Source organism: Mastigoproctus giganteus, chromosome 6 (genome assembly GCF_048544385.1).
Source record: "Mastigoproctus giganteus isolate SK-2022 chromosome 6, ASM4854438v1, whole genome shotgun sequence".
NCBI classification, from domain to species: Eukaryota; Metazoa; Arthropoda; class Arachnida; order Uropygi; family Thelyphonidae; genus Mastigoproctus; species Mastigoproctus giganteus.
In genome coordinates this window covers 190,553,310-190,580,691 of record NC_143580.1, presented here as the reverse complement: position 1 = coordinate 190,580,691, position 27,382 = coordinate 190,553,310, and the positions used below count along the sequence as shown (strand labels likewise).

General features: G+C 37.1%; 1 protein-coding gene across 4 annotated transcripts in view; it reads right to left on the bottom strand.

The window, feature by feature from the left end:
* LOC150084832 (2-oxoadipate dehydrogenase complex component E1) overlaps positions 1-27,382 on the bottom strand; it is a 608,625-nt gene that overhangs the window by 354,070 nt on the left and 227,173 nt on the right. For all 4 annotated transcript variants that reach the window (XM_090376637.1, XM_090376633.1, XM_090376636.1 and 1 more), the window contains one exon: positions 21,013-21,076. In XM_090376637.1, coding sequence (XP_090232763.1) covers positions 21,013-21,076 — 64 coding nt within the window. The remainder of the gene's footprint in view (positions 1-21,012; positions 21,077-27,382) is intronic.

The window sequence follows — 27,382 nt, the reverse complement described above, 5'->3', positions numbered from 1 at the left end:
AAGTGTGTGTGTGTGTGTTAAGGGAGGCAGTGGATGAAGTAAGCAAACCCTTAGGCATAATCATGATGGCATCTTTCAATTCAGGAGGTCTTTGTTAACTGGAGATGTGTGAATGTATGCTTAAGTCACAAACGGGGATCAAATGGTGACATGGATAATTACAGATCTGTTGGCTAAACTTCTGTTCCACAGAAAATAATGGAGTCACTTGGTTAAAGAATTAATGCAGGACCAACTAGAAATGAATGCAGTTATGCTGCAGTCACAGCATGGATTTGTTAAGGGATGTTTCTGTCTGACTAATTTTGCAGGATACTATGACACAGTAACAAAGTAAATGGATCCAAAAAAATAATTTTGACACCATATACTAGATTTCAGAAATGCTTTTGATACTGTTGCACATAAAAGACTGTTGCACAAATTGTTGCAGTGTGGCATTAAAGGCAAATTACTGCTATGGATAAAGGGTTGGTTGAGTGGGAGAAGACACAGTGTGATTATCAGTGCTACACTTCGTGGAGCAATGTTATTAGAGTTCCCCAAGGTCAGTGCTAGGCCCATTGTTGTTGTTTTCTATATTTATTAATGATATTGATAAAGGTATATCAGGTTTAATGTCTAAGTTTGCAGATGTTACAAAGGTTGGTTAATGACAGGTATACTAATGCAACAAGATCTAGAAACATTAAGGGTATGTGCTAGAAATGGCATCTGAGATTTAATATTGACAAATGTAAGCTACTCCCATGTGGGCAGCAATAATCTGAGACTAATGTGCAAAATGTGTCGTGCTACACTTGGGGTGGTGGAAAATGAAAAACACTTTGGTTTGGGGGTGGTAAATTTTGCAGTAAGATATAAAGTTCTTTGAGCAGTGTTGGCAACCTGCCAGGACTGCTTACAGGGTTTTATCAATAATATATATAGAAATTTTGCTTTTGCTAGCAGCAATAAGGAAGTGATTATCCCATTGCATAAAAGAATGGTTAGGCTGCATCTTGCACACAGATTTGGAGACCATATTTTAGGAAGGATGTAGATCTGCTGAAATGGGTGCAGAGAAGGGCAATGAGATTGGTGAGGGGGACAAAGAAATAGCTTCAGTTTTGCAAATTGCAACATCTGGAGATTAGGCTCCTGTAAGGTGATCTGATAAAGGTGTTTGAGGCTTTGAAAGGATTGAGTAAGCTCAATGCTGATAGCATTCTTCCTCTTGCTCTGACTACACACATGAGGGAGCACAATTCAAACTGAGGAAGATGGTTGCAGGATAGATGTGTGGAAGTGTCAGATGGAAATTTGTTCTAGCAATCCACTACCACTACTTGCTGGCCTTCAGCCAGTGAGTAGTGGTATATAGGTATGATGAGGATCTGACGGTTCCGAGGATTTCTCCCATCTCCGCGTATGTTCTATGTGTCGAGTGACAGTACCCTGTCTATGCCAGAGGTTTAAAAATAATGTATGGGTCATGTGGTATGTAGTTTGTTGTGCCCATTGTTCATCTGGCCTGTTGGCTGCTGGGCCCCCCAGTGGGAGCCGGCGTTACCATACCTAGCAATGGGGATGCCAGCCGGTGTACCAGGAGACTAATTATACTCTGGCAGGTCCTGCCACTTACTTTCCTGGGATTTTGGTGACTAGGACCTAAAATAAAGGTTGGAGCTATTGCTGTTGATTTAAGTAAAATTGCATTTAGAAAGCGCTGCGTGGGGTTTTACGCTGAAAGAACTATTTCTAGAGAGCCTAAAAGGTCGGGAAAAATTTGATGTGGTTTAAACTTGGACATGTGGGGCAGTCGCTGTACAAGAGAAAGTGATGGGAGGGAGGGTGAAGACAGGGATGAAATAGGAAGAAGAGAGGTCGGATAGGAAGGTGACCCCCCCCATTTTCAGTGGGGCATGGCCCACGACAGTGTAAATATGGGGAGGTGAGGAGAGGAGCAAATACCCCCCCTCCCCCCCCCCCCAAAAAAAAAAAAAGCTGCACAAGGGAGTGCAGTTTTGGGTCGCCAGTAGGCCATCCAAATAATCCTAGTCTTGTCTTTCTGTGGTATGGTGTGTTTTTTTACTTGTTTGACCTCCTGCATTCTTTCCAGTTGGGTTGCCTTTGGTGTATTTCTATCATTGTTTTCCTTCTAGAAAATAGATCCTGGGCATATTGACTGAGTGCCTTATAGTCCTCTTGAGTGTCTAACAGTCTGGGTTCTTGGTTGTCTGGGATATATTGGATTGCCGTTATTAGGCATAGTCGTACATCGTCATACAAATCGCACTCAAACACTGTCTCCAGGACTCCGGGTTGCCACAGGGACAGTCCGCATTATTTATGATGCCAAGTTGTGAAGTTTGGCTTTAAACAGGTCGTGTCCTGTAAGGAGAAAGGTGGTATTTCGACCAGGGTGAAACTACGCTGGCACCTTAGGGTATAGCTTGGTGACAGTAGGGAGGAGTCTTCTGGTCACTGCACCTTTTTCTGTGTTGCTCCATCTCCTCTGCCAAATCTGGATGAGGTGGTCGGTGATTCTTCTCTTCTCATAATTGCAGTCATTAGTGATGTCAGTGGTGAGGTCATAGATTGTAGCCGATGTGTTTCTGGCAAGATGGAAGAGCAGACCACAGTGGGTAACTTCGAGATCCAGGGGCAGAACTCCTACCAGGACTTGGAGGGCAGCCGTGCTAGTCGTTCTAGTTGCTCTCGACATGGTAAGGAGGATGGTCCTATGAATGGTTTCGCGGATCCATTTATTCACTTCTAGTCGTGCCCTTGCGTACCAGACAGGGGAGCCATATGTGATGGCAGGGATGAAGAGAGCTTTGTAGTACAGAGACAGGGTAGTACATCTGAGTCCCTGCGAGTGACTCTAGCGATGAGGGCCACGTTTCTTCTTATCTTTTGTTTAATATATTCTAGGTGTGGCTTGAAATTTAATGGCAAGTAGTCGTAGTGGATTGCTAGAACAAATTTCCATCTGTTACTGTAAATGTTGGTAGTTTGAATAAATTGAAGGAAGGAAGGAAGAACAAAACAAACTGTTGAGGGAATGGGGAGGTGATGAAAGCTTGCTTTCTTCCATCATTTACCACTTAATACTACTTCTAATACATGATAAGAGTTAGTACTGTTAGTACTATGACTACACATTTGGTATACTTCCAACACCTATTAAAATTAGTCACTTTACTTTACGGAATGGTATGCTGTGAAATCGTTGACCTACTTATCTGTGATATTTGTGATCAAATCCAAGTCAACCATGATTGGTTATACAGTTAAAAAATAAGATTTCAGTCCAATGTTCAGTTATTAGTTTATGTAATCAGCAGATTACCTGTCCAGCAACATTTTTTTTTTGATTATATCTCTTATTTATTTCAAATTTTCTGTGAAAATCTAGGAACAGTTACAAAAATGGGAATGAAGGGGAGAAAAAAAACACAATCTGAATTTGATCATATATATCCAGAGTAATAACAACACATATGAAACTTATTCATTAGACCAGGGGTGGCCAACTTAATTTTTGATGCAATCTACTTTTTTTCTTCAAAATGTGCTACAATCTACCATTCTCAAGAATTTAATTGTACATGGTTAATAAAGTTAAACAACACATATTGAAAAATGTTGTTTTTAAATTTTAAAATTAAATACAATTCAGAATTTTTATTTTAAATTCATACATATTTAAAATTTTAATTTATGTGAAGTTTGTGTCTTCGTGTCATCTGTTTATCGGGAATATACTGTGATAAGGCCAACAGTAAAGAATCTTCTGTATGCAAGTCCATAAAAGTAGAGCAATTCTTTGTCTTTGTTTGTTTCAAATACGAAAGGGCTGATTCACATAGATATGTGGAACCAAAACAGTAATTTAAAAGTTCACTACATTTTTTTACATTTGGGTACTTTCCTCAGCAAACATATTTCCAAAAGTCTTCTTCTGATGATCTGGCTTTTAGGAAGATATCGTTTCGCAATGTAATAATTTCATTTTCAAGTAATATTTTCTCCATGTGAAAAATCTCAGTGATTTTTTCTGAAATTTGTTTTGTATCTAAGTTGATATTAAATGAATAAGAAATATATTGAATAATGCCTTCAATTGTTTTAAAATAACTGAATCTGGTTTCAAAATCATCCACAACTTTCTCAATTTCAGAAACATATTTCTCACTATTAAATTCAAAAACAGCATATTTTTGCAAATGATCTTGCATATTTGCAAAATGATTTGAATTTTTTTTCTTTGATATCCTTAGCCAGTGCCAAAAATTAATATTTATATGCAGAAATACTACTAATCATGTCACCCACATTTATATTTTTTCCTTGTAATTCCAAATTCAGATCACTTAATTTACTGGTAAAATCTGCCAAAAAAAAAAAAAAAAAACAGATCACACAACCACTCCGTATCTTGTAGCTACTGATAATCATCTCCCCAAAAAAGTTTCAACAAATATTTTAATTTCATTCAGCAAATTTTGAAATCTCTGTAGAGACTTACTCCGACTCAACCATCTCAGATCTGTGTGTAATATCAGTTCTGGTTCATTTTCATTGAGTTGCATTTTGAAAAGGCTCCTTTGAAGAGATTGTCCTCTGATGGAATTCACAATTTTGAAAGCTATGTCCATAACACTTTTAGTATTTAAACGTTTAATCTTTTGCTGGCTAATGTGTTAGCCAGCAAAATATAATACAGTGGTAATTCAAAAAGTCTGAGAACTCATCATCCTTCTGGTACAATGTGATGAATCTGCGGAGATATCCGGTCATTACTTTAGCTCCATCTATTGTTATTGATACGAGTTTAAATGGTGGTAATTTAATTTTTTCAATAAAATTTTGAATGTGTTAAATATACCAAGACCTCTAGTGTTTTTCTTTTAACAAAACCATACCCAGCAGTTCTTCTCTAGTGGCAGAATCATCGAAATCCAAATGAATAAAAACGAGCAATTCAGCTGTATCACTGACACTTGTAGATTCATCCAGTTGTAAAGAAAAGAGCACACAATTAGCAATATGAGCAATATGCTCATATTAGCACGTATTTCAAGATAATTTAAGATCTTGAAGAGCACTTTTAATTTCATTTTTGTTGTTAAAATTTTCAAAAAGAGAATCTGTTATTTCTAAAAATGTCTTTGATGAATTGACCATCAGAAAATAGTTTGCACTTTTTTTGCAAGAAGATGACGCACTTTAAATGATGCAACAATTACTACTTTATATTGTAAATTAGGTGTCATGAAGAAATTTTGTTGTGCGAATAATCTGGATTTAAGTTCTTTTAATTTATATTTTCTAAGGTCATTATTAGGCAGAAAATTCGATTAGTATTTACCATGGAGTACGTTGAAGTGCCTAAATTTCTAAATTTCCTTTTTTGGATATGGCCACAGAAGCATTGCAAATCAAACAACAACATTTTCCTTTTATCATTACAGAAAAGTATTCTAGTTCCCACTCTTGAGGAAAATATGTTTTACTCTTTTTCGTAGTATTTATTTTAAATCAAAGGATATTAAATTAATGTACAAGTACTGTCCAGTTATTAATATTAAGTAAGCTAAATAAGAATTCGAATGCATACACTACGACTATGCTCTCCACAATGTAACTGTGTGAATTTTCACCAGACAAGCCTAGTGGCTGTGCGGCGACAAGAGTAGTCACGTGGTTCAACAAATTTGTAATAAGTGTATGCAGCAGGGCACATTTAGATTTTGACTAATCTATTTTTTAAATAATTTAAAATTTGTCAGGATCGAACGAAATTAAAGCCACGATCGACTTGTTGGCCACCCCTGCATTAGACTATTGGTTCAAATGTTAATTAATAATTATTAATTATTGCATTAAGAATTTTACTTCCCTTGCTAGTTTCAGTCGCAAGCAGGGAAAGATTTTTATCTAGGCTAACTCATTAAAAATTATTATAGATCATCCATTTCACAAGACAAGCTAGTAGAACTTTCAGTGATAACCACAGAAAGTGATACATGTGAAAAATTAAAAATGTTGATGAAATGATAGCCCTAGAAACATGAAAATAAGAAAAGTTAACATTTGAATGGGTATAACATGCATAAAAATTAGTATAATTAACTGCATTTGGTGTGGAAAATTAAATGTTGATAAAATGATAGCCCTAGTAACATGAAAAGAAGAAAAGTTAACCTTTTAATGGGTATAACATGCATAAAAATTGGTATAATTAACTGCATTTGGTCCTATTCCTAATTAGCATAGTTCACCCAATGTAAAATTTATTTATATTATATATATTAATAAGCATTCCCCTTATGATTGTTGTTTCTTAATCTTGTACAGTAAAAGCAAATTTTTTAAAATTCATACTTACTATTTATTATTCAATTTAAGTTCTTAAACTAATTTCTTATATGGTACTGACTTAAGATATTGCTATGTCAGAAAGGAATATTTAATTTTGTAGTTTTTGCTATCGAAAAATGAGAAATTGCATGCCAAAGCTAGAAACTGTATCAGAGAGCCAATATACCTAGAGCCAGCCCTGATTAACTATGTTCAATATTTTCTCTAATTTTTACAAAAATTTCTAGAGTAAGTTTTCCACATTTTTGTAAAGCATTAACACCAGAAAAACTTCCTCTTAATACATGATTGTAATAATCTAACATGTTCTCTTTCACATAGGTAAATTAAGACTACAACTTCAACAGACTCTTGTGGCATAAATAGGTTTTTTATTATTGGTAACAGAAGTCATATAGACAATTATTCAACAAATATGTACAAAGCTCTGCCATAATTACCCATGTTTTGAGAATATTTCATATACAGGGTGATTCACTACCAGTGTGACAAACTTGCAGGAGGTGTAGGGGGCACAAAGACGAATCGGAATCACATAGCATTGCCGGGTCCAAAATGCCTTCGTCATGTGGTAGAAGATGTTGAACGGGACGTCGCGTGAACAGCGATCCCGCTGGAAGTCAGCATTTGCGAACCAGTTCCGGAGGCAGTAGGATGGATGAGTATTCAAACGTTGAACTGGCTGACATGCACCTCGCGTATGGAGCTGCGGACTGTAATGGGTGCGCTGCTCTGCGCTTGAACCAGGAACGTTTCCCGCACAGGCAGGCTCCTCATCATACGATTTTCGCACGTGTACACAGAAGGTTATGCGAGACTGGTTATTTCACGAGAGGTACCATGAATCGAGAGCGAACGACGAGGACGCCAGACAATGAGGAGAATGTCCTACGTCTTGCAGAAGGCAATCCGAGTACTTGGGCGATAGGCCAATGATTGGGTATTTCCCAATCCACTGTATGGAGGATACTGTCAACAAACCAAATGAGTTCATACCATCTGCAACACGTCCAATCATTGGAGCCTGCGGATTATCCATTCCGGAGGATGTTTGTTTGTTGCTTGGGTTTTATTGCCACATTAGCGACTCACTCCAGAGGACTTTTGCTGCTTGGTTTCTTCAACAGAAACGGTTCACAAATGCTGACTTCCAGCGGGATCGTTGTTCACGCGACCTCCCATTCAACGTCCTCTACTGCATGACGAAGGCATTTCGGACCCTGCAATGCTATGTGATTCCGATTCGTCTTTGTGATCCCTACATCTCCTGCAAGTTTGTCGCATTGGTGGTGAATCACCTTGTATGTAAATAACTGCTCCAATTAAAGATTTTCATTCCTTTAAAATAGTGTTTTAATTGTCTGCATGCTTAAATTAATTCATCACAATTATTTATCTTACTGTTAATGGATCTTACAAAGGATTAAATAATTTAAATTCATTAACAGGATGGATGCACTGAAAACCCACATGATCAGAATACTTGATGCTGATTGGCAGGTGAGATTACTTCATAATTAAACACAAATGTGAAATCCAGATCAGAAATAAAACCTCACAAAAAATACAGTGTCACTCATTGTCTGAAATAAAAATAAGCAACTCTTGGTGAGATTGAAATTCTTTTTCAAACAACATCTTAAAAGTAGGTGTGAATCTGAAATTACACTGTGACATCATGATCCCAGCTGATGTACATGTTCAAAAGTTACAACACACACACATACACAGATGCTCATAGGAGAAAAATTCAATTAAAAAACAACATATACAGTAGAGCATCAATAATCTGAACTAATTGGGACGAGGGTAGTTCGGACTTCCAATTTGTTCAGCTTTTCGAATTCATCAAAAATACTGTTCTGGAGACTAAAAAAAAGGTTTAGTAATAAGAACAATAAGTTGTACAGTCAGTACAACTTATTGTTCAGTCCTCGTATAGCACAATAGTTGTGTTTCTAGAAACCCTCGTGCAATGCAAAATCGTGCAATATAAACAACAGGCCCTATGGGAAAAATAGGGTTAGGTGCCGACCCAAGATTGAACACACATTTGTAACCAAAACATTACCAAATACAATAAATAATCGTAATAAAATACTTATGTATTTTATTACGATTATTTATTATTATACGTAATAAAATACGTAATACGTAAGCATTTTAATTACTTAAGTATTTGAAGTAATACGTAAGTATTTTATTACGACTATTACGTAATAAAATACTGCTAATGCTTTTGCTTCTATCGTAAGCAAATGATACAATGATTTTTAGCATTTCTCACCAACCATTGAAGTAAAAACAAAAACCAAAATCTTAAAAAGCTTTATATTTAAATTTACAGTAGATCAAACAAAACAAAATAAGTGTGATTATACAAATAAAATGTTGCTGATAATAAAATACTGAATTAAGATAGGATAAAACAAATGTAGTTTACAGTGAATGTACAAATAAAATGATAATAAAATACTGAATTAAAATGCAATAAAATATACTAGATTAAAAGCGCTAAAATAACTGAAGCTTTCAGAGGCTTCTGCCTTCTTCCTCAACAGTGCATTTCTATTCTGCGGTGCCTCATTAAATACCAGCAGGTTTGCAGTGCGTCTCACGTAAACGTGTACTGTTCCCGTACATGTTGGAACCGGAAGCGGCTCGGGAGCATTTCAGGCGAAAACGTTCATCCCCCTCCAAGGACTACCGCCTCAAAGAGGGGATGAATGCGTGTATCCCTGTCTCTATTTATATTATTCTCAATAGGACTAATTCGTAGGCTCTTGAGCCATTTGTGGTCCCAAAATCTATGCACCCGATCAGTGATGACTGTTTCGTCCGGGGAGATATGATGTTGCTTCTCCCAAAAATTTTCAGCTATGGTGGATTTACCATAATCCGCATTTCTTATCACGTTTGTGTGCCCCCCCCCAGACGATCTTTGAGATGGCGTTTTGTTTCCCCCCCACATAACATTCCCCACACTCCGGGCACTTGATGCTATATACGACCCCACTTATATTTTAGTGTGAGATGGGGTCTTTCACCTGTGACACGACCGTGTGCAGCTTCCGACCTGGGAGCTGCACACAGCGCGTCTGATAATTCCTTAGTATACGAGCTATACACTCGGTTATGGTTAATTTTCGGTTAATGTGGTATTTAGAATCGAATGATCTTCTCTCCAACATCCAGTGTGCGGCTTCTGAAAAAACAGATCAACTCTTGATCACTTAATTAGACTGGAAACATCCATCCGGGATGCTTTCCTAAAATGTGAACATTTGGTGTCAGTGTTCTTTGACATGGAGAAGGCGTATGACACAACTTGGAGATTTGGCATCTTAAAAGATTTGCATAGCCTTGGTCTTAGAGAGCATCTCCCCATTTTTATTAAAAACATTTTAGCCAATCGATCTTTCCAAGTTTGTGTGGGATCCTCACTCTCTCGTCCCTTCTGCCAAGAGGAGGGAGTATCACAAGGATCAGTATTAAGTGTCACGCTTTTCGCCATCAAAGTAAATTCTATCACAGAACAGCGCCCTCTATGTTGATGACTTTAGCATATTTTGTCAGTCATGCAACATGAGGGTTATTGAAAGACAACTGCAACAAGCCATCAATCACCTTAATTCCTGGGCACTTGCTAATGGCTTCAGGTTCTCTCTGGAGAAGACTATTTGCATACACTTTTGTCATAAGCGTAATCTTCATCCTGAACCTGAATTAGGGCTCGGACAAAATGCTATTCCAGTAGTGTCAGACACAAAATTCTTGGGACTTGTGTTTGATAAAAAGTTGACCTTTCTAGAACATATTCGTCAACTTCGTACAAAGTGTACAAGGGGACTAAATATTCTTCGCTCTCTCTCTCTCCACTATGCATTGGGGAGCAGACAGGTACATTGGGGAGCAGACAGGTACAAGTGCATGATAAATACTACATATTTATCATGCACTTGTACGATCCAAATTAGATGACGGGTCCCAGGTATACTCCTCAGCCAGAGACAGCATCCTTTGATGGCTGGACCCTGTCCACCATCAGGCTATCCATATCGCTACTGGAGCATTTTGAACATCTCCTGTCCAGAGCTTATACGCTGAAGCAAACAAACACCATTATCCCTTCGACGTAAGCACTGTCTTTAAACTATGCTTTAAAGTTGGAATCTCTGCCAGACCATCCTACGTGGACATCCGTTTTTGTGCCATGTTGGGAAAACTTGTACAATATCCATCAGACTGCCAGCCGACCTTTTGGTATTCATGCCCAAGAGCTACTCAGAGAGTTTAACATCATGGTAGACAAGGTTGCACAAACACCAAAAGAAACTCTTCCACCCTGGCATGCTCATACCCCATCGCGCGACTTTTCCATTAAGAAATGGGTAAAGTTTGTGACTCCATCATCTGTCTACCAGCAACTCTATTCTGCGCACCGAGCTGAGCACTCCGACTTCCTGCCAGTTTACACAGACGGCTCGAAGTCTGAATTGTGCGTAGGATCTGCTGTTGTCTTTCCGGACACTATAATATCTCAGCAGATTCTTCCTGAATCCAGCATATACACTGCAGAGCTGCATGGTAGAGTTAGCCTTGGATCACATTCGAACTTGTCAATGCCAAAGGTCAATAATATATTCTGATTCTTTGAGTGTATTACAGGCTTTATTATCTTTGAGACACAACTCTCATCCAGTTCTCTATCGGGTTCAGCAGAAGATACATTCTCTTCACGAATACAAGTTTGATATCCACTTGTGCTGGATTCCTAGCCACATTGGGATAAGGGGGACATGATTTGGCTGACACTGCAGCCAAATCAGCAGCTCCCACTAATAATCGTTGCCTGTCAGTCCCCTATAGAGACTACAGGAAAATAATACGCAACAAGATATATTCCCAATGGCAAGAACTATGGCATAGAGAGAGAGAATAAATAAATTATACCAGATAAAGCCTGTAACAGAAATATGGCAGTCCAGTCTGCACAGGAATCGGAGCGAGGAAGTTGTTCTTGCTCGACTCCGCATAGGACACAGTCATCTGACACATTTGTTTCTGTTGAGGGCAGATGACCCTCCTATGTGCAAGTCTTGCGACACCGTTTTATCAATAAAGCATATTTTAATAGATTGCGTTAATTTTACTCATGTTTGCAATATATACATTTGTATTTTACCACTTTTACTCATCCAACTGAGCCTTATACACTCAGTCAGATTTTATCAGACAACGACCACGTGTCAGCAGTTTTTAAGTTTTTACAAGCTATTAATATATACACACATATATAAATTGGATAATTTACCTTTACACTTATACTGCCTTATATATATATATATAAATAACATTTTGACAAAGTAACCTTTTTAAAGGTTACCAGAATTTATCTTTGTTGATATTTTACTCTTTTCTTGGCCAATATAACCATAGTCATTTTTGTGCCAATAAAATCAAAATCCTTCAGAATTCTATTTCTATCTAAATGATCCTGAATTCCACCCTTGATCATTGTCTCCATGATTTTCCATACTATTGAAGTTAGACTGATCGGTGGTAATTTCCCACTTCTCTCTTAGAATCGGCCTTATGTATTGGAGACACATTGGCACTTTTCCAATGCAACGGAATCATTCTGGAGTCCAGTGTTACTCTCATAATAAGCCTCAATGGTTCAATGCACTCACTTGCTGTCTCTCTTAAGATTATAGGGTATATGCCATCAACCCCAGCAGCCTTCCTGAACCGTAGGCTTGCAAGTTTTTTCATTATATAAACGTGAAATTTCAACATCATTAATTACATTGTTTTCAACTTCATTCGCATAATTTCTCATTGACACAAAGGATTTTTCTTCTGTAAATATCGATGCAAAGTAACTGTTGAGTTCATCTGCAACTTCAGCTGAGGTATCTAATACTATCCCACGTCCATTACATAAGGGTCCGATCGCATTTATGTGTGAAGAATTCCTTATCCCCTCCTCTTTGCTCTCTTTGCCAGCGATTTCTCATAATCTGCCTTTGCCAGTCTAACCTTTTCTATGGCACTATTACAGATCAATCTGTAGCTGTTATAGGCTTCAATATTTTTTATTGCTCTGTAAGTTTTTTATGCCATCTTTTTCTGCTCAAATAATCTGGACACTTCATTATTCAACCAACTTGGAATCCTCCTCGTGGAGTATTTTTTTAATGTTATATAACAGGAGTAGCCAACAAGTCAATCGCAATCTACCAGTCAATTGTGGCTTTAATTTTGATTGATCACGACGAATTTTAAATATATATAAAAAATAGATTAGTCAAAATCTAAATGTTATTATTATTATGTGCGCTATTGCATATGCTTATTACAAATCCGTTGAACCACGTGACTACTCTTGTCACCGTGCAGCCGCTAAGCTTGTCTAGTGAAAATTCATGCAGTGACATTGTGGAGATCATAGTGTATGTGTCTCATTCTTATTTAGCTTACTAAATATTAATAACTGGACAGTAGTTATATGTTAATTTAATACCCTTTGATTTAAAATGAATACCATGAAAAAGAGTAAAATATATCATTTTCATAAAGAGTGGTAACTAGAATACTTTTTTGTAATGATAAAAGAAAACTGTTGTTATTTGATTTGCAATCCATCTGTGGTTATACCCAAAAATGGAAATTTAGAAATGAATTTCAACGCACTCCATGGTAAATACAAATCAGATTTTCTGCCTAAGAGTGATCTTATAAAAACTAAATTAAAAGAACTTAAATCCAGATTATTCACACAACAAAATTTCTTTGTGACACCTAATTTACAATCTAAAGCAATAACTGTAGCATTGTTTAATGTGGGTCAAATGCAAACCATTTTCTGATGGTCAGTTCAAAATGCATTTTTAGAAACAACAGATTCTCTTTTTGAAAATTTTAAAAACAAAAATGAATTAAAAGTGCTCTTCAAGGTCTGCAATTATCTTAAAATACTGTGATGGTTTGAACATGCTTGAATTTGAGCATGGTTGAATGGTTTGAGCATGCTCAATGCTGATGGGATTCTTCCTCTTTCTCAGAATAATCGCCTGAGAGGACATAAATTCAAATTGAGGAAAGACAGTTGTAGGATATATGTGCAGAAGTTTGCCTTTAGCCAGTGGGTGGTTGATTGCTGGAACAAACTTCCATCTGTCGTAGAAGCTGATAGCTTAAACAGATTCAAGGCAGAACTAGACAAACATTTGGAGCGGGTGGATGAGTGAAATGAGAAAGGGGTTGTGTTTTTTTTTTTTTTTTTTTTTTTTGGCTGATGCTGTATAAGCTTGCTTTCTTGCATCATGTACCCTTGCTAATTTTAATGACACAAACTACACATAAATAAAAAATTTAAATATGTATGAATTTAAAATAAGAATTCGGAATTGAACTGAATTTTAAAATTTATAAACGTTTTTCAATGCGTGTTGATTAACTTTTTTAACTACATGCAATAAAATTCTTGAGACAGTAGATCGCGGCACATTTTGAAGAAAAAAAAGTAGATCACATCACAAATTAAGTTGGTCATCCCTGGTATATAAGCATTCAAGGCTTCTGTGATTAATGTTTTAAAGGTATACCATAATTCAATTGTATTCGCTCACTGTGAGATATCTACCCAGTTGGCCACATAGCATCTTAAGCCATCGTAAATTCCTTTCCTGAAATTATAACCCATTCCTTTGCCTATTAACTACTGCTACCTCTCTCTTCATTATCCACAGTAGAACTAGGTGATTACTTCCTACTACTGGTTCCTGTACTGTCAGCTCTATTATTTCATCTGGTATCTGGTTCATGGGGTGATGATGAGGTCTAGAGTATTCTTTTACCTGACATGTTGATAACAGTCATCTATCTAATTGATTTAAAAATTTTGTCCCCCATGTGGAGTTTCTTTCCCATTTGCTCCAATCAGTTAGAGGCAAATTAAAATCATCCATAATGAGACATTCATGCTTACTTGCCCATTCTCATCATAATCTTCACAATCATGTAGATTACTCCCACTCTCGTTATACCTTTGCTTCCAACACACCGTACAAATTCTATACTAGCATGCGAAACGTCTGAATCCAGAAAGCTTTATTGCGCCAAGGCTGCTTTTGATAAGAAGCATGACCCCACAACCCCTTCTATCTTCCCTATCCTTCCTAAATATATTATACATACCATACTGATACTCACCATCCCCTATCTCTGGGTGGAACCACATTTCCATAAGTCCTATTATATCAGCGTTACTTGTCTAACCAGCAGTTCAAATTCGTACATTTTATCGACGACACGTCTGACATTACTGTATAAACAATTAAGACTTAGTGTTCTTGTATAGTTAACTACCCTGACACACCCCTTAAATTTATTTAAGCTCGCTTCCCCGGAATTAGCTGCCCGCTCATTTGAAATGTTTCTGCCCTCAGAACATTTTGCTAATATGTTCTGTTGTGGTAACAAACAAGAACTCTTGAGGTATGTGCAAGTGTTAATTTGACCAATATTAGATAAACGCATATCTATATTATTCTTGTCCCCCCATCCAAACTAGCAGTTTCCCTGAACTTTTAAGGAATCCTCAATAATACTGGAAAAAACTCTTGCACCACCTTTGTTTAAATGTATCCCATCTCAACAAATCAGATTCCTTCTACTTACAAGTGTGGACCAAGCTGATTGAAATTTCCCCCCAAAAGTCTTGCAGAGTCCTTCAAGCCTTGAGTTAATCCACAAGGCTTTCATCATATAATCCCTCCTATTGTGCCTGGACAGAATTGCAGACACAGACATTGTGACCTAACATGGCATTTCTTCGGATGGTCCTGTATTTGTCAAAGAAATTGTCAGATCATGTATGCTTAATGTCATTAGTCCCCACATGACTAATAATATTCTCTTTATCTCCCTTAAAATCTGACAGTCTGTTGGTGACATCATTAATAGTTGCTCCAGGCAGACATACCCTGGTTCTAGTCCAATGTATACGTTGCCCATTTCTCATATTTGATTCATGATAGTTTGCGTGCATGTGCCAAGATATTAAATAATCTTGAATGTTTTATAAATTCCTACTAACTTACTTCATGTTACTTCTATCCTGTGACCAAGATAGACCATCGAAAAGCCACGATCCGATTTAGGAAGGAAGGTGCTCAAAATTGGTTTAAATTATTTTAACTAATTTAATGATTTTAACTTTTAATACACCGCGATCTTTTTAATGATTTTATTATTAGACACAATGTCTTCTGGCACTTGGTGTTGTGTGTTGGTGGTCAGGTTGGGAGATCTTGGCTATCGATCACGGATACGTCGGGCCATTCATATGTCTTTGAGGGAAGGAAGCCATTGAGTAATAATTTTATGTCCGATTAAATTCAGGAGTGTGTCATAGTGAAGTTATTCAACAAAAAAACATTGATATAAATGTAGAACTCATTGAGCACTATAGCTCTTTTTTTATTTATATTAAATAAATAATAAACTATATATGCAAGTGTAAATTTATTTTTATTTTGCTAACTTGTGGATAATATTCTTCCGATTTTCCTGTATCATTTAATTTTTTTAATTGATAAGGTAATAAAAGTGCAAATTTGTACTTTATGTATTCATTTCATTTTTATAGCCTATAGATAATCTATATATTAATACAGAAGCCGTTTTGTTCAGATGGCCATTGTGAATGATAAGTCTAACCGATTGGGCTGAAAGTGGTCTCAAATTGAAGATATTTCTTCTAGATGTGCAGAAAAATGGGAAAATATAAAAATTCTGAATAATTTTATTTTACGGAACGGGCCAGTTTTGTCTACTAGCACTGCTTACTTTAGCCTCGCTACGCTGCCATGCTACTCTGACTGGTCATGTTGAACATACCTTGTGGCAAAGAAGAAACACATTTTCGTGCTCCTGCAAATGCATCCAGGATCAGTCTGAAATGTGCATTTAAGGATTCAAAAGATTTAATATGTCACAGTATTGGCTTACTTAGTGAAAGATGTGATCATTGTCAAGCCTTACATTTTAAGTGTGAAAAAGTCAGGGATCATTTTGTTTTACTGCAGAATATGGTAATTTCAGAAGGTTTGATCAATGGTACGAGACTTATAGTCAAAGTTATGCATTAGAATTGTTTGGATCTAGAAATAATAACAGAAGGAGCTAAATGAAAACAGGTATTCTTACTGCATGTAGATTTGACTCCATCCGATTTGACTTTGCTATTCTCATTTAAGAGACAGACTTTTCCTTTTCAGCTGGAATTTGTGATGACTATAAATAAAAGTCAAGGGCAAATGTTTGATAGTGTTGGAATTTTGCTTACTAACCCTGTATTTAGTCACAGCCAATTGTATGCAGCAATGTCTCAAGTCAGATCATTCCAGCATGTTAAGGTTACCAGAAGGGCACAAGAATATAAAAAAAATGTCTTTTCAAAAAAGTATTATAGAGACTGTACTACATTTTGTGTGTGTGAAATTGTTCTGCAACATGCACATTTTCAATAATTGGAAAGATGGTGAAATGAAAGAAAATTTATAAGTTTCATCAGACACAAGAAATGAGAAAGGATTCAATGTTCAGCTTACCTTCCCACGACAAAACACTAACCACATTTCTTTAGGACAGCTAGAGAAAAACTGATAAAAATTGCAAAATTTTCGTAACAGGTACAGCTAGTATTCCTCAGATTTTAGCTTATTAGAATTGCCGTTTAAAAAAATCAATATTCAACTCGCAAATGTGATCACAATAACTGGCACTTATATAAAATTATTATTTTTTTATTTTTAAAAGAAATAAATGCTAGCTTGTTCAGATTATTGACATTTTGAATTATTGATATTCAGATTTTTGATGCTGCTCTACTGTATATATACACTGGTGTTCAAAGAAAATGCATCACCTAGGAATTTCACATTTCAAACCGTTTTTCGCAATGGTATGTTACATTAATGACTAGCATCACAAATAGAAGTATAAGCAAAAGATATTTATTAATAGTTAAGGCAAAGCTAAGTAATATTTGACAGGTGCTCTCAAAATATTCCAAAATAAGCATTTGCAACCTTTATACAGCAGTTTTGGTAAACACAACAATTATGGCTGAAATGTTATCAGAAGCTCTCAATTTGCTTCAGTTTATCATTTTAAATGGAAAACAAAATGAAAAGTTCACAAGGTGCAAACTAATATTTAGTTGAACCACCTCTGGTCCTGATGACAGCAGCACACCATCGAGGCATTGACAAGATCAATTTCTGAAGATAATCAACTGGTAGTTCGTGGTTCCAAACATGAATTATGAAGTCCACGAAGGGTCTTTGGTTTCTTTCTGGCAACTGCAGATTCCACATGATGCCAACAGTTCTCTATAGGATTCAGGTCCGGACTGTTTCCTGGCCATCTAAGAGTTGTAATGGACCATTCTTCCAACCATTTTTTCAACTGTAACAAATGTAAATACATTACAGTAAACCCCCGCTATTCGCGGTTTCGCGTATTCGCGATCGCCGATTTAATATAAAATGAAACCTAAAAAAATGTGAATTTTAAAGCGCCATGAATATTTTCCGCCATAAAAAACATGGGCGTGGCTAAAATTATCTTTCCCGGTCAAAACAGCGCTCAGTGAGTGGGGGGAGAGGAGTGACAAAATCGCGAGCGTGGATCTTTCTCGCTAATCCTTGTTCAGTATGTGTTATGCGCTTGTCATGGAAGGTTTCGTTGTTTGCTTTTAATTTATATGCTTATAAATTGAATAAATTTATCAATTTATAAATTGATATGCTTACAAAAATGATAAGTCTACCGTTTTGCAGTGTAAAACGGACTTTTTCGAGTGTGTTAACGGAAGAAAGTGACTTTATTGTGGACAAGTTCTTTCTAACTCCTACAAAAATATGGCTACAAATAACAAGAGAAATGTGAAAATATCAAAGAAGGTGATGACATTAGCGAATAAAATTGAGTTATTAGATAAAATTTCTAATGGTGAAAGTGTCTCCTCAGTGGCAAAACATTATAAAATTAATGAGTCAACGGTACGATCAATTAAAAAATCGGAAGGAAAAATCCGCCGTAGTGTCCGTGAAAACGCGCTAATTGCTTCTGTTGTTTGTTTGTTAGGAGCATTAGCAACTAAGGCCATATTGCTCCGGGATATGCGGTGGTCATTCCCTGACCTTTCCGCATCCTCCGTATTTGGTGGTGATGGGGTCGAACCCCGAGTCTAATCAAGAAGCGTGTGCTACGCACTGCTGCTCCTTCCTACCTTCCCACCTGGCTACGGAGGCGCCGCTAATTGCTTCAAAAATTTGCTCTGTAACTCATGATGTTAAATTAGAAAAAATGGAAAAAGCTTTAAACCTGTGGATAGAAGACCGAACTCAAAATAAAATTCCGTTAAGTTCACTCATCATTCGTGAAAAGGCAAAACTCCTTTATCAACACTTTAGCGAAACTGGTGATAGCACTGGCAGGATAAGTTTTTTTGCTAGCAAAGGCATATTACATTTAATATTAAATTGTTTCTTATTTTCATTTCGATGCCATATGCTTGCATTTCACTATGTACTGTCTATGTACATAGTCATATTATGAAGGTACATACATAGACAAAATTTTAGACTAGTTTTTCTTATATATTTCATACTTTGGAACGGAACCCCTTTATTACTATGGGAGCCATAACTCAGTATTCTCGTTTTCGGTATTCGCGACATTTCTCAGGAACGTAACCCCCGCGAATAGCGAGGGTTTACTGTACTGTCGAACCTCTACTGCAGAAATGAACCTAAAGTAACTACAGAAGTGTCTACTTCCACTTTTTACCAAATGACAAGAAGCTGAGTCGTCCTGAATGATGAAGTTACTTGGCAGGTTTAAATGGTCTCTAATGGTTGGCAGCAACCATTTACAGAACCTTTTATAAACTGCAGGTGACCTACTCCGATACAAAATGCACCCTCTTATCATTTGGCTGATAAGGAATTTCACAGTCTGGATGGTATTCTTCACCACGTCTACGGTGAATCGTTTGTCTCCCATCAGAGCCATGCAGGTTGAATTTCTTCTCATCCAAGAAAATTACTGACTTCCACTACTTGGGGGTCCATTTGACATGCAAATTCTTACACCAAATTAATTGGGCCTTTTTCATTTTTTGTGTGAGGAGGGGCTTCTTCTTAGGATGACGGTTACAAGTCCATTTTTGAAGAGGTGTCCTCTGACTGTTACTGCACTTGCTACCACTCCTGTATGTTCTTCCCATTCTCTTTTCAGCTCAGACGAAGAGGCTTTACTGTTTTTAAGGCATAAGCACTTCAAAACTCAGTACTGTTTTGGCATAGAGACTTGTTTGCATTCGGTTCCTTTTTTCCTATCAGCAAAACCAGTATTCTTGAGTTTGGAAAGAAATCTACTCATTGTCGACTGATTACAAGACACTCTATAAGCAATATGATGGGAACCACTATAACTACAATAACTATTGTAGAGCATGCTTATATAGCTGAAAGTAACAGCTGATGCAATATTACATCATCACCTACATGTGTCAATCTTACCTGATGCAATCTGTAAGAAATATTGCCATATGCTTGCGTTATTTGGATGACGATTACAATTTTAAGGGGCGATGCACTTTCTTTGAACACCAGTGTATATATACATAATTACAGCAAATTATGTCAGCATGTATTAGCATAGGATTAGCATTAGTAGAGGCATATGATGCAAGAAAGCAAGCTTATTCAGCATCAGCCAAAAAAAAAAAAAAAAAAAACCCACTCCCATTTCACCCCTCCGTTCGTTCGAAATACCTGTCCGGTTGAGCTTTAAATTTGTTTAGGCTATCAACTTCAACAACAAGTGATGGAAGTCGGTTCCACCAACCAACCACCTGCTGGCCAAAGGCAAATTTCCGCACATCTATCCAACATCCGTCCTTCCTCAATTTGAATTTATGCCCTCTGAGGTGATTATTCTGAGCAAGATGAAGAATCCCATTGGCATTGAGCATGCTCAAACCATTCAAAGCCTTATACACCTCTATCAGATCACCTCGCCGGTGCCTAGTCTCCAGACTCTGTAATTTGCAAAACTTAAACCTTTCTTCGTAAGAGCAACCCTTTGTTCCATTCACTAATCTTGTTGCCCTTCTCTGTACCCGTTCCAGCAGCTCTACATCCTTCTTGAAATGAGGCCTCCAGACCTGTATACAGTACTCAAGATGTGGCCTAACCATTGCCTTATACAAGGGAATAATCACCTCCTTATCCCTGCTAGAAAAATTCCTGTATATCATTGACAAGACACCATGAGCTACTCTTGCAGCTCGTCTGCACTGCTCAGAGAACTTCATATGTAGGAACAAAGTTACCCATACTGCATCTTCAACTCTGTGTTATACCATGAAATAATATAATAGCCTAGTCTCTATCTTTTAAACTCCTCTGACTATGTGGGTGCCTTGGAATGTAAACATAAAATTTATTTATTTTTTCATTTACTCAGATATCTATGTCTAGCCTGAAATGCTTCAGCAGTTTCAGAATTCATAATTTTAAATTAATAATAATAAATCTATAACAAAAAAATTAAATTACTTACTTAAGTGGGACAAAACATCTCCAACTGAATGTACATGTGGTGGAAATTCTGACATACCTTTCATCTATTAAAAAAACTGAATATCAAGAAATTGAATAGTACTAGAATATCAAGATTGGATATTAAACAATGCATACTAGTTGCAAGCAATGCACAAATAATGGCAACTTAGCAAGTTAAAGTCTCCAAGAAATATTTTTATTAAAATGTAGTAAGCTAAAGCAATAGTCAGCTTATATATGCTCGGGGACTATTTTTTTCTTTTTATGATGGTTAGGAGACCCACCATCATAAAAAGAAATGATTGAAGAAAATCAAATTGCTGTAGATGAATGACAGAATATTTTGTTTATATATGCCCCATTGTGGGTGTAGTGTATAAATAACTAAAACTTCAAGAGTAACAAAACTTCAAGTAACAAAAGGGAGAAATCCTGTTTAGATCTCTCTCTCTCTGAATTACCAAAAAAGAATCACTAAGAACTACCACCAATATGGATAGGTGGTAGTTCTCTTCTTCAGAAAAACTAAATACACGAGAAAGAAAGAGAGCAGCAAACATTGTGGAGAATGTCTGAACAAGTAAACATGTTCCAACAAATGACTACACCTGTAAATCTATATATAAGATTTAAGTATTTCTTTCACGCCTAACAGCAATGGTTTCTGAGTGACTGAAAGTGGTTCCCTGTAAATACATGCCTGACATGTTAAGTTTCATTTTGGTATCTGTTTGATTTTTACCCTTGATTTTGATTATTAAACAAAATTAAGGATTAAGACATTGAGCCATATTTATCAAAAGAAGGAATAAATGTTTAGTATACCTCATTCAAGATATAAAAAAAAAAAAAAAAAAAAAAAATTTGCCCTACAATGCTAACAACTTTATAAATATTCTCATTTTTAAAAAATCACTAGTAAAATTACAGTGGCCACCAATCTCATGCTACATTTAACAACAAGCAAATGAAGAAGAAACGAAGAAACAGCATTCAGAATCACAAGTTAGCAACATTTTGGTTTACTTTAAAAATGCAGAAATGTTCAACAACAAATAAGTTTCATGAAGATTTTCCTATATTTTCAGTCTCTTTCAGTTAATGGTCTTTGCTTGTACAGTAAACCCCCCGCTATTCACGGGGGTTACGTTCCTGAGAAATGTCGCGAATACTGAGTTATGGCTCCCATAGTAATAAAGGGGTTCCGTTCCAAAGTATGAAATATATAAGAAAAACTAGTCTAAAATTTTGTCTATGTATGTATTCTATGTACCTTCATAATATGACTATGTACATAGACAGTACATAGTGAAATGCAAGTATATGGCATCGAAATGAAAATAAGAAACAATTTAATATTAAATGTAATATTTATTAGAAATTTCAAACAAATCTTTCAAACCAGCGCCTTTGCTAGCAAAAAAAACTTATCCCGCCAGTGCTATCACCAGTTTCGCTAAAGTGTTGATAAAGGAGTTTTGCCTTTTCACGAATGATGAGTGAACTTAACGGAATTTTATTTTGAGTTCGGTCTTCTATCCACAGATTTAAAGCCTTTTCCATTTTTTCTAATTTAACATCACGAGTTACAGAGCAAATTTTTGAAGCAATTAGCGCATTTTCACAGACACTACGGCAGATTTTTTCTTCCGATTTCTTGATTGATCGTACCGTTGACTCATTGATTTTATGTTTTGCCACTGAGGAGACACTTTCAACATTAGAAATTTTATCTAATAACTCAATTTTATTTGCTAATGTCATCACCTTCTTTCATATTTTCACATTTCTCTTGTTATTCGTAGCCATATTTTTGTATGGGTTAGAAAGAACTTGTCCACAATAAAGTGTGGAAAAAGTCTGTTTTACACTGCAAAACGGTAGATTTATCAATTTTGTAAGCATATCAATTTATAAATTGATAAATTTATTCAATTTATAAGCATATAAATTAAAAACAAACGACGAAACCTCCCATGGCAAGCGCATAACACATTCTGAACAAGGATTAGCAAGAAACATCCACGCTCGCGATTTTGTCACCCCTCACCCCCCACCCATTGAGCGCTGTTTTGACCGGGAAAGATAATTTTAGCCACACCCATGTTTTTTTATGGCAGAAAATGTTCACGGCGCTTTAAAATTCACATTTGTTTAGGTTTCATTTTATATTAAATCAGCAATCGCGAATACGCAAAACCGCGAATACAGATACCGCAAATAGCAGGGGTTTACTGTATTTTTAGTTTTCTGAAATTTAAACATCTGCATTTCCTTTATGATTTTAAAGTATGCCAGCATATGAAGATTTAAATTTCCATAAAACTTTCCTCCAAAAGTTTAAAAAATGCTGTGGTAATATTTTTTTAAGAAAGTAAAAGTCTTATCTTGAATTTCTTGTCACAACTGATCAAATAAATTAAATCATTATCATTACCTTTATTAAACACCGATACTTTCTCTTAATAACACTTCTGACACTTGAACAGACTTTATTTTCCATTGTTTTGAATGTTGACAAATACATTTATTCTTACATACAAACAATTAGTGAGATATATATCTCACTAATTGTTAAAACCGATGGAAAAACCATTTAAAAAACTCAATATTTTATCCAGTGATTTACTTAATGACAGAACAAACCTGCTTTTGCTATACACAATTTTGCTATAACAAATTTGCTTTTGCTATACACAATCTATTTTCTCTCTCTCTGTTAACTCTTCCTTTTTTTTTTTTTTATCCCCTCACTGTGTTAATACTGTCAAATTAGACACACTGTCATGCAGTACTAGTAACAACAGTGGTGGTAGAGGGAAAACATTGGTTCATTCTGGGTTGAGACTTTCAGCTGATAGTGATGATTTGATGTTTCTTGGGGCATTGGCAACTCAAGCCATCATTATGCCACATCCTGAGAGTCCAGAGATTTTCAGTAATGATATACATATATAGCAAAGCAAAAGGCTCAAGCTAATGGAAGTGCTGTGGCTCAGAGCAGAACTGAGGGGGGCAGTTGTCCTCTGACTCACAGCCTTATAAAATGCACTGTTTGCTTGATGTTTGCAGAGCAATCGGGTACGGGACATGATATTGCCAAGGGGGATGTCTTTGTGTGTGCGTGCGATGCAAGGAGTGTATCGATATCAGGCAACAACTCGGCGTTCTTGTGGGCCAATATGAGAGCTTGAAGGACAGGGTGGATGCCCTCGAAGAAACTAAATTGAGGGGCCCTCTCAAGCTCTCAGCTGCCCACATCAACACCAGAGATTGCACTTGGGCATCGCGTGACACAGAGACAACCCCCAAGGCAGAATGCGCTGGTCCCACAGGAACTAGTAGTTGTTGGTAACTCTATTGTCAGAGAAACGGGGAACATGCTTTGTAAAAAAGATAGGTGGAACAGGACCAGGGTATGTCTGCCAGGGGCAAAGGTTGATGACGTTGTAGAGCGAATATCATCTTTTAAGGGCACAAAAGGTGATATAGTTGTACACGTTGGCACTAATAATATTAAGAGTAGGAGACCGGCAGAATTACTTAACAAGTACAGGTCACTGTTGAACAAAAGCCGAGAATTAGGGTTGAATTTGAAAGTGTCTGCAATTCTGCCCAGACACGATAGGAGGGAGTATATGATGAGAGCCTTGTCGATCAATTCGGCCCTGGAAAGATTGTGCAAGGCTCAAGGGGTAGAATTTTTTTCAGCCTGGACTGTACTTGTTAACAGGAGAGATTGCTTCTACAGGGATGGGATACACTTAAATAGAAAGGGTGCAAGAATATTTGCTGATGCTATCGAGGCAGTGTTAGGTGGTTCGGAAAACTGCTAGCTTGGGGGGAGACAAAGACCAATAGATTGACAGTAGCCACTGGCAGAGGTGAAAGAGATTCTTGCACTGCTTCTATTAGAATGAGCAGAAGCCTGAAAAACAAGGTGCATGGTATTTCAGAGACTGCTGAGAGCCATTGCGGTACAAGTAAACACATGGGTTGTGTTAGGGTAGCTAAGAATAGAAACAGGTGCAGGTATACTTGCGTGTACACCAATGCTAGGAGTTTAGTAAATAAATTTGATGAATTTGAGGTATTGCTCAAAACATCAAAGGCAGATATTGTTGGGATATCAGAGATGTGGTGTCACACAGATATAACTGATGCAGAACTGCAATTTGGGGAGTACAACGTCTACAGAAAGGATAGACAGGATAGGAAGGGGGGAGGGGTTATGCTATTAGTTAAGAAACATCATTAAAACCAAGGAAGTGAAGCCAGTCGACATCGCCGGACAGTGCACTGTTGAGTCAGTTTGGTGTGACATAAGCATTGGGAGATCAAAATTGAGAGTAGGAGTGTGCTATAGGCCTAATGACTCTGATGAGTATAATAAGGAACTGTACAGGGAAATAGAGTGGGCCAGTAAATCAGAGAGTCTTATAATGGGAGAATTTAATTTCCCAGATATTGACTGGAATTTGGGGGCTGGTTACTCACACACTAGCAGGGCTTTTGTGGATTTATTGGATGATTGTTTTCTACATCAGCATGTTCGGGAGGCAACTAGAGGGAGGCAACTAGAGGGAGTAATACTCTTGATTTGATTATCAGCAGTGATTCTTCATGCATTAAGAATCTGCAGATAAATGAACCACTAGGTGGCAGTGATCACAGTGTGCTGAAGTGGGATTTACTCAAAGAGGTAACTACCATTAGGGGTAAAGGGAAGGGTTATTGCTTCCGTAAAGGCGACTACGATGGACTGAGACAGTATTTAAATTCTATACAGTGGGACCAACTGATGATGTTACCAACAGCAAATTCAAAATGGGAAGCATTCAAAGAACTTATCTTGGAAGCTACTAGGCTTTACATACCAACTAAGAAATATTGTTCACGGTTTAGGCCAAAATGGATGTCAGATGAACTAATGAGGCATATGGCAGAGAAGAAAAATGCATGGGATACTTACAAATTAACACATGACACAGAAGCCTATGATAGTGATAGCTACAAGTTGATATGCAACCAAGTTACAAAGGAGGTTAGGCAGGCGAAGGCAGATTACAAGAAATCCTTGGCAAGGGATGCAAAGAAAAACAGCAAAGAGTTCTTTACTTATGTAAACTCTAGAAGGAAGGGGATGAATCAGATTGGTCCACTTGATATTGATGGGTCAACTGTTGATGATCCTGCTCAGGTAGCTAACAAACTAAATGAATATTTTGCATCGACTTCACACATGAGGAGTTATTCAGCAAGGGGAATGCCAGAGGTGTATTCAACTCTAGCAGTAAGCTACAGAATCTTGAAATAACTGGGAGTAAAGTGGAGGAGAAACTGTTGAAGATAAACACAAGAAAGGCACCCGGGGTGGATGGGATCTATCCAGTTATATTAAAGGAGGCAGCAAAGGAAGTAAGCAACCCTTAGCCATAATTATGAGAGCTTCCTTGGACTCAGGGGAGGTACCCATAGACTGGAAATGTGCAAATGTGACCCCAATTCACAAAGGCTGACACAAGTAATTATAGACCTGTGAGCTTAACTTCTGTTCCAGGAAAATTAATGGAGGCACTGGTTAAAGAAGCACTGCAGGATCATTTAGACAAGACTTCAGTTATAGCTCAGACACAGCATGGTTTTGTTAAGGGGAAGTCTTGCCTGACCAACTTGATTGGATACTATGATGCAGTCACAAAAGAACTGGATGCAGGGAATAACTTTGATATTATATACTTGGATCTTAGAAAGGCTTTTGATACTGTTGCACATGGAAGACTGCTACACAAATTGGAGCAGTGTGACATTGGAGGCAAATTGCTGCTATGGATAAAGGGGTGGTTGAGGGGGAGAAGACAGAGAGTGGTAATCAATGGACACTGCTCATCGTGGACTAAAGTTATGGAGTCCCTGAGGGCTCAGTGTTGGGTCCATTATTGTTTTCTGTATTTATAAATGATATTGATGATGGTATATCAATCTTAATGTCCAAGTTTGCAGATGATACAAAGGTTGGCAGGGTTGTCAAGGACACTACTGACACTATGCTGCTGCAACAGGATCTGGAAAGGTTGAGCAGATGGGCTGAGAGGTGGCAAATGAAGTTTAACATTGACAAATGTAAAGTACTACACATGGGAAACAGCAACCCCAGAGCAACGTATCAACTCTGTGGTACTACACTGACAGTGGTAGAGAATGAAAGGGACTTGGGGGTGGTTGTGCAGGCAGATATGAAGTTCTCTGAGCAGTGCAGACGGGCTGCAAGAGTAGCTCATGGAGTATTGTCAATGATATACAGGAATTTTTCCAGCAGGGATAAGGAGGTGATTATTCCATTGTATAAGGCAATGGTCAGGCCACAC